The following is a 14,297-nucleotide window of genomic DNA, read 5'->3' as shown; positions in this document are numbered from 1 at the left end:
TCAATCTCAAAAAATCAGAAGCTTTCCTGTACACCAACCATAAATCCACTGAAAAAGAAATTCAGAAAACACTTCCACTCAGGATCTCCCACAAAAAAAAAAAAAAAAAAAAAATACTTAGGAATAAAATTGACCAAGAAGGTAAAAGATCTCTACAAAGAAAATTATAAAAGACTGAAAAAAGAAATCAAAGAATATCTTAGAAGATGGAAGGATCTTCCATGTTCATGGATTGGCAGAATAAATATCATTAAAATGGCCATCCTTCCAAAAGTGATCTACAGATTTAACGCAATGCCCACTAAACTACCAAGATAATTCCTCACAGACATAGAAAAATCAGTCCCTAAATTTATCTGGAGTAACAAAAAGCCCAGAATAGCCAAGGTAGTTCTCAGCAACAAAAACCATGCAGGAGGAATCACAATACCTGACTTTAAACTATACTACAAAGCCATTGTAATAAAAAAAACAGCATGGTACTGGCAAAAAAACAGATACACAGACCAATGGAGCAGAATAGAAGACCCAGAAACAAGTCCACACACTTTCAGCCAATTGATTTTTGACAAAGGGGCCAAAAAAATATACTGGAGAAAAGATAGCCTGTTCAACAAATGGTGTTGGCAAAACTGGTTAACCATATGCAGAAAACTGGAAATTAATCCCACTTTTTCACCCTGTACAAAAGTCAACTCAAGATGGATCAAAGACTTGGAAATCAAACCAGAGACCTTGAAGCTCCTTGAGGAGGGCATAGGTCCAACACTGCAACACAGAGGCACAGATAAGCACTTTCTCAACAAGACCCCAAAGGCACAACAAATTAAAAGGCAAATCAATTCATGGGATTGCATGAAACTGAAGAGCTTCTGTTCAGCAAAGGAAACTGTCAAGAACCTCAATCGGGAGCCAACAGAATGGGAGAAGATTTTTGCCACCTACACCACTGATAGAGGACTAATATCTAGAATATACAGAGAACTCAAGAAACTCAACACTAAGAAAACAAAGCATCCAATAACAAAATGGGCAAACGAACTAAATAGACACTTCACAAAAGAAGAAATTCAAATGGCCAATAAATGCATGAAAAAATGCTCAACATCACTGGCAATCAGAGAGATGCAAATCAAAACTACCCTGAGATTTCACCTAACTCCAACTAGAATGGCAGTCATTCAAAACACAAACAACAACAGATGCTGGCGAGGATGTGGAGAAGTGGGAACTCTAAGACATTGTTGGTGGGATTGCAAATTAGTGCAACCACTGGAAAACAGTATGGAGAATCCTCAGAAGAATGGGAACAAATCTACCATTTGATCCAGCAATACCACTACTGGGCATCTACCCAAAAGAAAGGAAACCAAACTACCAAACTAATGCATGTGTATCTATGTTCACAGCTGCACAATTCACCATAGCCAAACTATGGAACCAGCCAAGATGTCCATCGACAGATGAATGGATTACAAAACTGTGGGATATGTACACAATGGAATTTTACTCAGCCATTAAAAAAAACCTCAATTACATCATTCTCAGGGAAATAGATGGAACTGGAGGACATTATGCTAAGTGAGATTAGTCAGTCACAAAAAATAAGAAAGCAGATGCTTTCCCTAATATATGAGAGTTAGGGAGAAATGGGTCATAGGAGGAACTCTAGATGAAAAAGAAAATCCTATGGAGGAGCAAACAAGACAACCTAAAGGAGGAGAAAGGGAGGGGGAAAGAGGAAAATCTCTAAAACACACAATGTACTTAAACATATCGAAGTCAACCACTAGGCCGAGCAAGGGAGGGAGGGACGGGGAGGGAATGGGGTGGGAATTGGGTAGGGGTAAAACCAGTGATGTGTACAGGTATGTACACACAAGGTTTTTACCCCAATATGATGTACAAATATAATGCACCAATAAAAAATTTAAAAAAAGGAAAAGTCTCACTAAGTTGCTAAGACCTGTGCAAACCTGCGATCCTCCTGTCCCAGTAAATTTATGTAAGAAATTTAGAAACTAAGGCCAGGCGTGGTGGCGACACTTGTGATTCCAGCATTTGGGAGGCGGAGACAGGGGATCACAGTTCATGGAGAGCCTAAATACTCAGCGAAGCCCTCTGCAACTCAGTGAGACCCTGTTTCAAAAAATAAAAATACAAAAAATAGGACTGGGGGTGTAAATGCCCCTGGGTTCCATCCCCGGTACCACCAAAAAAAAAAAAAAAAAGAAAGAAAAGAATTTAAAAACCTAGAAATGAAATGAAACGAACTCTTTCTTTTTTTGGCGGGGGCGGGGGGAGGACTGAGGATTGAACCCAGAAACATTCTACCTCCGAGTTACACTTCCAGTCCCCCCCATTTTTTATTTTATTCTTAGGGTCTCACTAAGTATCCGAAGCTGGCTGAGAATCTGCCATCTTCCTGTCTCAACCTCTCAAGTACTGGATTACAAGTATGTGCCACCACGCCCGGCTAAATGGACATTTCTGTAATATAGCTGCCCACCCCCTTATCTGCAGGGGATATGTTCCAAGACCCTCAGGGGTACCTGAAACCAGACAGTACCAGAATCTATATTACTGTTTTTTCCTAGACATACTTAGTTATGATAAACTTTAATTTAAAAGCCAGGTACCATGTAAGAAATTAGCAATAACTGATGGTAAAATAAAACACCCTAACAACACACTGCAATAGCAGCCACATCATTCCTCTCTACTCAGCATCGGCCCCACGGTGCAAGAGGGCCAGGCTTGCCCTGGTGCCAGTGCTGTGCAGCAGCTGTGGCTGCGGCCTGAGCCCGCAAGCGCAGGCGCGGGAGCATGAGCACAGAGGCCGTCGCCCCCCAGGGAGGGCAGGACCACGACGCTCAGCCCAGCACAGCACTTAAGCTCATGCTTGCTACTTCTGGGCCACGGTTACCTGTGGCTGCCTGCGCCTGTGCAAAGCAATGAAAACGGATCTAGGAGACTACTGTGAATATTAATTGCCAAGGCTGACTTAAAATGAGGAAGAAAGCATATCAGTCCAGTAATTACATAATACATTTAAAAGGTTTAGCAAGATCTACTTGGGAAAAAGCAGGTCCAGTCAGTTTTGTAAATATATTCTTCTAGCTTTTAAAGAACAGATATGTCACCCAGCATTGGAAAGAAGAAAACTAGTAAAAACAGAGCAGTTAGAGCAATTTAACAACAACAGAGAAAGAGAAAAAGATGAAAAGCTTCCTGTGAGATTAATGCGCTCCCACAACCAATCATGCCCACCACTGTACGCACTTATCTACAAAGTTTGCTTTGGCTTGTCAGAAAGAGAAAACTTCACATAAAATTAGCAGTTTGAATCCAATAGTATGAATAAAAGAACCAAAATTATTTATTTAAAAAATGCAAAAAAGTTTAACACACTGGAAGAATAGTAAAAAGAAATGTAAAGGAAAAGGTCCTAGGGAATGAAACCAATCAAAGTGTGTGTGTGTGTGTGTGTGTGTGTGTGTGTGTGTGTGTGTGTGTGTGTTGCTGGGGACTGACCTCAGGGGCATTCTCTCAGCTACACCCCCAGCTCATTTTTTTATTCTTTATTTTTAAAACAGAGTCTCATTAAGATGGAAAGTGCCTCACTAAGTACTGAGGCTGGCTGCAAACTGGAATCCTCCTGTCTCAGCCTCCCAAGTACTGGAATTACAAGTGTGGGCCATGCCCGGCCCACTTTATTTTTTTATTTATTGGTGGTACTGGGGTTCCTGGAAGCCCTTCTACCTCTGGGCTACACTCCCAGACCTATTTTATATTTTATTTGGAAACAGGGTCTCTTAAGCCAGCACGGCTGGCTTCGAACCTGCGCGATCCTCCTGTCTCCGCCTCCCAAGCGCGGGGATGACAAGCGTGCGCCACCACGCCCGGCGGTTTTTTGTTTTTGTTTTCATTTTTTGCGGTACTCGGGGTGGAACCCAGGGTCATTCGCTTCCAATATAAATCCCCATACCTATTTTTTAGTCTTTTTTTAAAATAATTTTTTAGTGGTGCAATGTAGGCATACATTTCAGTGGGATAAAAAACTTGTGGAGTTATACATGCACACATCACCCAATCAGCCCCTACCCAATCTCTAGCCCCTTCCCTCCCCCTCCCTCCCACCCGTGCTTGGCTTCCTGGCTGACTGTGATGTGTTTAAGTACATCATGTGCTTTAAAAAGTTTCCCTTATTGCTGGGCGTGGTGGCGCACGCTTGTAATCCCCGCGCTTGGGAGGCTGAGACCGGAGGATCGTGCAGGTTCGAAGCCGGCCACGCATGCTGGCTTAGGAGACCCTGTTTCCAAATAAAAATGTAAAAATAGGCCTGGGAGTGTAGCCCGGAGATAGAAGGGCTTCCCAGTAACCTCAGTACCACCAAAATAAATAAATAAATAAAATAAATAAAATAAAAAATAAAGAGTTTCCCTTATCCTCCCTCTTATCCCCTCAGATAGGTCACCTTCCTTGCTCCTCTATAGGGCCCCTTCTTCATCTAGAGTTCCTCCTGTTATCCATTTCTCCCTAATATTTTGCACATTAAGAAAAGCACGTGATTTCTTATTTTTTGTGACATTTCACTGTAAATGTCATAATTCTGTTCTCCCTTTTGGCTGGGCAAAATCCCATTGTGTACATATCCCACAGTTTTGAAATCCACTCATCCGTTGAAGGCCATCTTGGCTGGTTCCAGTTTGGCGATGGTGAACTGTGCAGCTGTGCACATGGTTGCTCATGCATTAGTTTGGTATTTTGGTTTTCATTCTTTTTGGTGGATACCCAGAGGTGGTATTGCTGGATCATGTGGTAAGTTCATTTTCCTTCTTCTGAGGATCTTCTCTACTGTTCTCCAAAGTGGTTGCACCAACTTGCAATCCCACCCACAATGTATTAGAGCTTCTGTTTCTCCACACTTATTCCCACTTACTGAAAACCTGAAAGCCAGAAGGTGAGTAACTTTGACAGGATGATCCACTCACAACCAATTTTTAAAAAAAGAGGTCACTGGATCTGGAAATCTGCTGAGATGAGGTGAGGCCGCGGCAGCTTCTAGTGCTTCCTGGCCACACAGTTGAGGAAACCCGCTGGCCCTTAGCTGTGGAGCAGGCCGAGTTCCAGGCCTGCCGCGCAACAGGCTCCAGGCCCGGCCTCGCTGGCTCCAGACCTGGGCTAGTCTTTTTATTTTTTGAAACAGGGTCTCATTGAGTTGCAAAGGGCCTCACTAAGTAGCTGAGGCTGTCCACGAACCGCGTTCCTCTGGTGTCAGCCTCCTGAATGTTGGGATTACAAGCCTATGCCACCACTCCCGCTCTGATTTTTTTTTAATTCTTTATTTTGAATTAGCGTCTCACTGAGTTGCAAAGGGCCTCACTAAGTAGCTAAGGCTGTCCTCAAACAGGATCTTCCTGTCTCAGTCTCCCAAATGCTGAGATTACAAGCGTGTGCCACCACGCCTGGTTTTCACTTTATGTATAATTTTAATGCATCAATAAGACGTTAAAAAATTGCACATTAAGTGGGGCATGGTGGCACGTGTTTGTAATCCCAGTACTTGGGTTAGGGTTAGGGGTTAGGGTTAGGGGTTAGGGGTTAGACTTAGGGTTAGGGGTTAGGGTTAGGGTTAGGAGGATCCTCCTGAGACAGGAGGATCGCAGGTTTGCGGCCAGCCTCAGCTACTTAGCCCCCCAAAACTTAGTGAGATCCTATTTCAAAATAAAGAATAAAAATAGGGCTGGGATTGTAGCTTGGAGGTAAAATGCTCCTGGGTTCTAACCCCAGCACCAAAAATAAAATTACATGTTAAAAAAAATACTTTATGATAATCTCAACAGACGCAAAAAAAAAAAAATTTTTTAAAGCCAATGCCCACCTTTAATTTGAAGGTGGGAAGGTTTTTTCTTAAACATGATAAAGAATATGTAGAAGAACCTACAGTTCATATTTTATTTGTGAAATACTGCTAGAAAAAAATGTAATTTCATTCCAATCAAGAACAAGGAAATAAACCTATAAAGCTACAAAGAAGAAATTCAACCAAAATATGTATATATAGCCAATTTTCAGAATATAACTATTTATTCAAGAATATATAAGAAGCCAGGTATGGGGGCCCAACCCTAAAATCCCAGTACCTCGGCAATTTAGTGAGGCCCTCAGCAACTTAGGTAATCCCTGTTTCAAAATAAAAACTGAAATAAGGCTGAGGGTGGCCCAATCCCCAGTCCCTCACCCCATACACAAAGTGTTTACCTGACATGGTTTCCTATGGTAGAATTGTAGAAACAACTTTAAGGGTAAAGAGTAAAAAAATTACAGTAACCAAATATGGAATACTCTGTAGTTTAAAAAGTACTAGGCAGATTTCTACTGCTAACCCGGCCGGAAAGATTTTAAAAATATATGAAGTAAAAAAGCAAGTTAAAAACAACGTGTCTGATTTGCTCTCAGTTATTAATAAGCAAAAGCTTATATGCACATAAACAAGTACGTAACTGCTTCTCTCTACGGCCTAAAGTGAATGCAGTGGCTATTTATGAAAAGAGTGGGCATGTGGCGGTGGGGCGGAGCTCCTGAACAGTGTCCTCGCCTTCTACTCGACATACACTAAATCTCTGGCTGGGAAACGAGGAGGCGGCCATGCGCCCTCGCACACTTCCCTGCAGGACTGGAGTTCAGAAAGGGGCCGGCGAGAGCAACAGGAGAATCACGGCCCTGCCTCAACTCGGTGCTCATCCTGGCCGGAGCTGGTCTGAGAGACACTGCAGGCCTGGACAGGCTCCGACGCAGACAGGCCGGTGGAGCAGAAATGGCGTCTCTAAGGAAACACTGTTCCCTGCAAAAGCCACCCCCCCCCGACAGGGCCGGCCCGAGGGTCCGGCAGATGGAGTCCCGGTGAACTGCAGACCCCGAATGCACACAGCACAGCGTCACCTGTCCAGCGTTGAGTGGACACCAGTGTCCCTAGAGCAGGGCCCAGAAGAGCAGCGCCCTTCCGGCACCAGCTTCAGGGTTATACAAAATGCACTAGAAAACTAAATCCGAATCCAAAGAGACATTCTTTATTATGGGAAGGAATCTTCCACTTTGAGACTATTATATATCAGAAAAGCTCCATCTGTTGTATAATTACCTCTGATAAACGGCCTGATGCTTTGAGCTTCATTAGAGAAAGGCACACAGGGAGAACGTAAATAAATCTCTGTACCATATTTCACCTACAACCAGCCCAGTAGGAAGTCATAAAATATTTTAATAGGTAATATTTCCCAAATGCTTCCGTAGGAGAAGCCAGCCTGTTCTGCCCAATATCTGCCCTGCTGAAGAAGACACTGTCTGAAAATGGGGAAATTGGCTCCGTTTAGACTTTAGAAGTATAACCTGTAAAACAAAGTCTAGCCTCTTGGTGGCGGTGATATCGATGTCCAGAATGTGGGGCAGTCTAGTGAGCACAGGTGTTCAAAGGCCCTGCCCCGTCCTTGCTGTCACTCCCCGGGGGCACTAGGGCATCAGCAGACAATGGGAATCTCACTCAGCCAAATCCACATAATCACAGGTGAAGAGTGCTTTCAAATTTCCACTTGGGAAATCAGTATCATATTAAAGAAAAATTTAGACAGCACTTGGAAGTGAAGCTTCAATCAGTAAGAATCTTCACTAGCACTCCGGTCAGTGTGTCCTTGCTTCCTACACCTGTCTTCTTCGGGCTGCAACTAACGCTCCTTGGGGTAGATGAGTAGGGAAGATCGGGGGCGCTCACACAGGTCCAGGTCTGAGCCCTGAGTGGTCCTGCGGGGTCACCATGCAAACCTCCTGCCCATCTGTAGAGCAGAAGCGTGGCTGCCCACCCAGGAGCACAGTGCTTGCCCAGGCGCTCTGTGAAACAGGCATTTGCCACCTCGTCCATAAAGGGCACTTGGGTCTCTGCAGCAACTATCGGGCTGCTGTCAAGATGCCGAGGTAGCCGCAGATAGTGCGGCAATGGACAAATGGACTGTCTTCTGATTAACTCTCCTCATTTCCACACTTTACAAAAGCATCGCTGTTTTGGTTTTCTTCATTTGAAAATATTCACCAACCTTTGCTCGCACATGGCACAAAAGCAAATGAAAGGCTGGGTGGCCCACAGGCTGCAGTCCACCAAACCCATGAACTACTGGAGTTTTACGCAAGGGCTGCCTGCTGTAAATCCTTAATATGTGTCCCCAGGGCTTCCAAGGGCATTCTGTATAAGGTACATCCTCTCTAACTGCTAGATTAGAATGTCAGAGCATTTGAAAACAAGCCTATTTATTGCCATAAAACCTTTTCCAGTAGCAGGAATCAATTTCCTTCTTCTGTCTCAAAAGAAACAGAGAGCCTCGTGCCTCACCAACACCTCCCCTCCGCCTCACAGGCCAGTGGGGCTATGGGAAGAAGGCTCTCCCTACTCCTCATGAAATGGGAAAGCAACAGCGGTGCCAGACACACCAATGTTAATGTAGCACGCCCCTTAAAAAAGGAAAGGAAAAAAACAAGGAAGCATGGCACACTTAGGGGACACACAGAGACTCCATGAAAGGCCTGAAAGGAGCTTAAAATGGCCAGGAAACACTCAGTCTACATGGGGCTCACTAAAGACGTAAATTCAGCAGAGCTGAGTACTTCTGAATTTAAAGACACCTTTTAAGATGACACAAAGAAAACAAGAAAAAACAATGAAAAGACCAAAGAAAGTCCCAGAGACCGGGGACATCACTAAGATAACAACCGCAATATGGACCTTTCAGAGGGAGAGAAGTGAAGGAAGGCTCAGAGCGCAAACGTAATAAAATAGGTGAAAACGTCCCATGTCTGTTTCTTCAGGGCTGGGGAGCAACATGTTTGAAGTGATGGAACCAGTTACCCTGTTCTGATCATTCCATTTTGTATACATGTATTGAAATAGCTCACTGCGCGCTATAAACAGTCATTGCATATTGACTAAAAACAACAAAACAAAAAGAAACATTACCTCCAATCCCATTTTCTCTCTCTTAGGAAGAGCCAGAGAGAACAGTGGACAGGCAGCAGTGAAAGCAGCAGCAGCAGCTGTGCCGTGCTCTGCGTGCCCAGCATCGTGCCGTGCTCTGCGTGCCCGGCACAGCCCACCCCTTAGACTGGGGTCACTCTAGCGATGGCCAGCCACGGCGTGGTGCTGAGCAGCCAGCTCCCTGGAGCTGGTGAGAGGACCCAGCAAAGGCCTGTTGTGTCTGTTCAATGATGGGAGACAGGCGCCCCCTGGACAGGGTGAGTCTGACGGTGAGCGGATGAGTCGCGCCTGCTGCTCGTTAACTGCTTAATGACAGCGGTCAGCACTGTGACAGCATTGAATTGTGGTGAACAGACCCACCAGCTGTTACTGAGTTTGCCTGCACTGCTTTTCAGAGCGTTCTCGATGGCCAGCATTCTGTGTTCTTCTACAGCCACACAGTTTGGGGAGGAAAGACGTGCACTCAGAAAAGTATCACTCACAACCTTCAGAGATTGCTCTACCTGACCGCTGGTCAGCCGCCTTAGGAAATACTGCAGAGTAAATTACTCAGTGCCCCCCCCCCCCGTCCCGTGGAAACCTGCATCATCCTCCTTCCTTTTTCACTTTATTTTTTTGGTGCTAGAGCTTGAGCCCAGGGGCAGTCTACATCTAGCGGTAACCCCATCCCTTCGTGTTCTTTAATTCAGAATAGGGTTTGCTAGGTTGCTGAGAAAATCTCTACACTGTCAAGGCTGTCCTTGAACTTGCCTGTCTCAGCTGCTAGGATTACAAGCCTGCGCTGAGACACCCAGCTGAAATCCACCTTCTTTAAGGGAGTAAGCAAAGCAATGTGGTGAAAAACGACCTCTTCTGTGTATCTATATTTTGTTCCAGCATCCCGCCAGGGGTGCTATCACCCAAGTGGGGAACCTAGGCATGCAGTCTTTTAAAAACGAAATGTAGGCCAGGCGTGGTGGCGCACACTTGTAATCTCAGCACTTGGGAGGCCGAGACAGGAGAATTGTGCAGCTACTCAGTGAGGCTCTCGGCAGCTGAGACCCTGCTTCCAAATAAAATATAAAATAGGTCTGGGAGTGTAGCCTGGAGGTGGAAAGCCCCTGGGTTCCACCCCCAGTACCACAAAATATAAATAAATAAATAAATAAAATTGCCAGCTCTTACTGTTTGTTTATTCATTTAACTGTAGGAGATTAAACGTAACTGAAGGAATCTTCATTCTCTTAACAATGGTGGGGGATTAAAAGCTTCCCACAAACTCTAAAGGAGGAAGCATCTCCAGGTGTGTGCTATAACTTGAGTCTGTGGCTGCTACCTGCTACAAAGCATACAGTCCTTGGATTCGGCACCTGAACCCATTTCTGGCAGCTCTGCTCCACCTCTCCACGTCCCTCCATGAGAAGTCAGAAGGACCAACAGGTCAAAGCGTGGCCCCTGCAGCTTCCTCCGCCTCCTCTAGGGTCACAGTGGGCGAGGTCCGGAGGGCAGGGTTGGACCTGCCGCCACAGCCACTCAGCAATCATCAACCACCTCACCTGACTTTTAAACCTCCACTCCGACAGCCCGAAACCTGGCACACAGTGCCCCACTCCAGCACCACCGCTCCAACAAAGCCCAGCTTGGAAAGCCGCTGTGAAAGGCACCCTGCCAGCCCCCCGCTCCTGCACCTCCCTGCACCTCTGTGGGGCGCAAGCCGGAGTCTCTGTCTGGAAGATGACTTCCTTGTGGAGAGATGACGAATGCTATTATAACGTCTGTGCTGGCACTTAGCCTGGTGCCAGCACCTGCTTAACTACAGTCAGTCAGCAAACTGCTGCAGTAGTGCGTTCAGGTAACCAGTCTCCCACCAGCAGGCCCACACATCTCGTCAGTTTACAGTCTCCGCAGCAGTGTCACAGCATCCAAACAATAAGCTGGAGTGTTTCAGGTCACAGACACCCATTCATCCAGAGACGGGAATTAGTGTGATGGAACGAGGACTCCTCTGCCGGGCAGAAGTTACTGCACCTTTCTACGCTTCACCATCCTCATCTATAAAAATGGGCATAAGAAAAGCTCCTCCCCCTCACAGGCTACCCTGAAACTGAAGTCAGCGCCTAGGAAGACCGCAGAAGAGACCTGCAGTGCTGCAAACGTTCCCAGTAGTGACACGCTGCCGCTGAGGCCGCACCCTCGGCCAGAGCTGGCGGGCCTGGCCGCTGTTGCTCTCCTCCTCGGGCTCCTTTGGCTGGCTCCTGTCGCTCTGCTCCCCTAAAGGTAGAGGCTTCACTCAAGGTCCACACTCAATTGCTTTTCTTAGCTCTCACCTTTGGCATCTAACCCCGAGGGTCAAACTACTATCTTTATACCAATGAAGTCAACCTGACTGCTTTCTACTAAGCTCCAATCCAACCTCCCCAGTTAAACAAAAAGAAGCCCAAGTCAATATCATATCTCAAAGTGGCAAATCTTGTTTCCCCAGATCTGTGGAAACCCGAGGAATTCGAAAATGAGATGAGCTTTAGAGTGTATAACTCAAAAAGAACACTTAGCGGTTCACAGCAGTGCCCTCATCAGAAGAGAACGGGCCTAGTGCTAGTAGAGCCAGATGGGGGCTTTCTGTATCAGAAGAGAGGCAGATGGCAAGTTACGAAAGCCCAAAAATAATTCCGTCCCAGGGCTCTAGCACTCAGAGGACGACGCCCTGGCTGAGGGTCTGAAGCTGGGCCTCGCGCTTCAGTGCAGGCCCCTTTCCTCTGGCTCTGACGCTGCCTGCTAGACAATCCGTGCCGTGGCCACCTTTTCAGGAACGTCGCCGGCCTCCAGAGGAAAGGCTTCGGTCACACAGATACGGGTTTTATTTCCAATCCCTATGACATTAACTTTCAAGAATTAAAGTGACTTCTGGTCATGAATTTGGTTTTCACATATCCTAACAATAGGCAGAGAAGTATTAATTTTGCCAACATAAATATCCTCTGTAAATAAAGCAGGGAGTCTGAAGCCAATGCTTGGATCTGAGTCCTAGTTTTGGTGTCTGCTAGTTTGCGACCACAGGCATAGCACCTGATCGCTTTGTGCTTATTTCCTTAGCTACAAAATTGGGACAATGATTAACTCCACTGGGTTGGCATAAATAAAGCAGAAAAGATCACAAGTACAGCCATGTCTCCCCGTCAGTGCTCAGTGAAGGGTGCCTGCGGTCGCGCCTCGTGCCCTGCTGGACCAGCTCCCTGCAGCCTGCCAGGTGCGTGCAGGTGGTCCCGCCTTTCCCGTGGAGTGCAGGCTCCTGACCTAAAGGCACCGCAAGCTTGAGAGAATTTCATGCAAACTGGGTAAGTGGGCGGTGTGTATTTTTCTAACACAGGACCACAGATTTCATCAGCTCTTCAAGAGATGCATGACTAGATCAATTCTTATTTACAAAAAAAAATCCTACCTTGATGATACCACTCACCACCCTTTGTCCCCTCCTTTTAAACGGCCTCTACACCTGATCTGGTTCCATTCAACAAGTTAGAACACTAAAGGTCCTCTCTGCAATGTCATTCCAGCACATTCCTTCCTTGTTTCCACTGCTGTCCAATTACTTCTCCAAAAGAACTCTACTGCTCTCACTTACTCTCTCTGCTCACAGAATATACTGATCCATCACATCACAAGTATTCATTAAACTTGAAATATTAAACTCCAACCTGTTAAGTAAAGCTTTTAAAAGTTATGCCATAATATCTCCAGAATTTTCAGCAAATACTATCAGTTAAGCTGTAGCCCTAAAAAGCGAGTTCGAGCACTACAGAGGCTCGCTTAGACGGTGGCCCTCCTATCACACAGCCGTGCCCTGGAGACTGGCAGGAGAGTGACAGAAACGTGTTCCTGACGGTGACCGGCTGGCTAACCACAGAGAGGCGGCCAAGGCCACGAGCGAGAGGTGACGCTCAGTCCACGGCGCCTGCGCCCGGCCGAGTCCCTGGACCAGTGCTCCAAGCCTCCTCTGCAGAGCTCGACAGAACAGGACTGGAATCAGGAAATGGGCTAAAGATAAACTGCCTAAAGTCCTCGATGGGCTGGGTCCTGACACACAGCCAGGCCCAAGATCCCGGCTCTGGGGGTCCACGCCTGTGCGCCTGATGGGAGCATGAGAAGTCTCCTGGGACTGGCACTGGCTCCTGGGCTGTCCTGCGTGTGAGTGCTCATCTTGAGCTACAAGAACTGCCGTCTTTTTTTGCAGGGGACTAGGCAGACCAGGCGTCACCAAGAGGCGCGTGACAGGGCTCTCGTGGCACTTACACTCCTCTTTGCTGGGTGAGGTTACATTCAGGTCTGTCGGGAGCGGCTGCTGGCTGGGGCTGAGAGTTGGCGTGGTTATCGAGGTATGGTTGTTGTCACTGGTGGTCTCTTCAGAAAACAAGTCTGACTGGCTGTTACTTGTACTTGGAGCAGAATCATCATCTGGTTGTTTCTTTTGAAAATCTGAAGAGAAAGAATGAGAAAATTAATTACAGAGTTCACAATCAGAATTAGAAGACAATGTAAGGATAGAAATTAAATTCAACAACAACAAAAACATGGACGTAAAACACTGGTCAAAAACATGTAAGTAGACGGTAATTAGAATTAAAGTTTTCAATTTTTTCATGGTTCAGAAAAATGATAGATATACCAATTTCAATAGTTCACTTTGAAAAGCCAAAGATGCACGTTAAATTTAGGAATAAAGAGAAGTTATTCACAGCAATAGAGGCTAAATCAGAAAGAAAGCACAGAAAATATTAAGGGAATAGAAAATACACAGTAAGGTTGTAGAAATAAAAATAAATATATCAGTAGTGGTAATAATATAAACAGACTAAATTTACCAGCAATACAGAAAATGGATTAGCTAAGTCGAGATGTACTCAGTTTTCCAAAGACACAGGAGGGCGGGCTTCTGGGCCGTCGGCTCTGCCCTGGCGCTGGCTGCAGGGTGTGCAGCGCAGTACTGTCTATCTGCTCTGTGTTTCATTGTAAAGTCAGTGCAGCTGGTGCTTCCTCAACTCAGGAGTAGGGACGGTCCCACGAGCCCACGCCGCCCGCCTGTGACTGCGGAGGCCCTGCTGTTGCGCTCCATAACCTCATCAGAACCACGGCTCTGCAGCTCTGGGCAGAGGAACAGCTAGTATCTGTGATGCGCTGGCCATGTGCGGGTGCCCAACTCAGAAGTTTATGTGCACGGCTCGTTTTCATTAGCGAAAACTGCAACAAGGTGAGTAGAAATGGCACTGCCTTGCTGATAAGGAGACTGACATCAGAAAGC

At 46.1% G+C, this 14,297-nt stretch overlaps 1 protein-coding gene across 2 annotated transcripts in view; it reads right to left on the bottom strand.

Moving 5' to 3' along the window:
* The window catches only part of ZFAND3 (zinc finger AN1-type containing 3), a gene marked incomplete at both ends in the record, with an annotated part of 238,664 nt that overhangs the window by 50,326 nt on the left and 174,041 nt on the right, over positions 1-14,297 (bottom strand). For both annotated transcript variants that reach the window (XM_080710853.1, XM_080710854.1), the window contains one exon: positions 13,292-13,474. In XM_080710853.1, coding sequence (XP_080566979.1) covers positions 13,292-13,474 — 183 coding nt within the window. The remainder of the gene's footprint in view (positions 1-13,291; positions 13,475-14,297) is intronic.

The sequence above is a fragment of the Muscardinus avellanarius genome, assembly GCF_963383645.1.
Source record: "Muscardinus avellanarius genome assembly, chromosome: 14".
NCBI classification, from domain to species: domain Eukaryota; kingdom Metazoa; phylum Chordata; class Mammalia; order Rodentia; family Gliridae; genus Muscardinus; species Muscardinus avellanarius.
The sequence above is the reverse complement of the archived record's forward strand: the minus strand, read 5'-3'. Positions and strand labels throughout refer to the sequence as shown.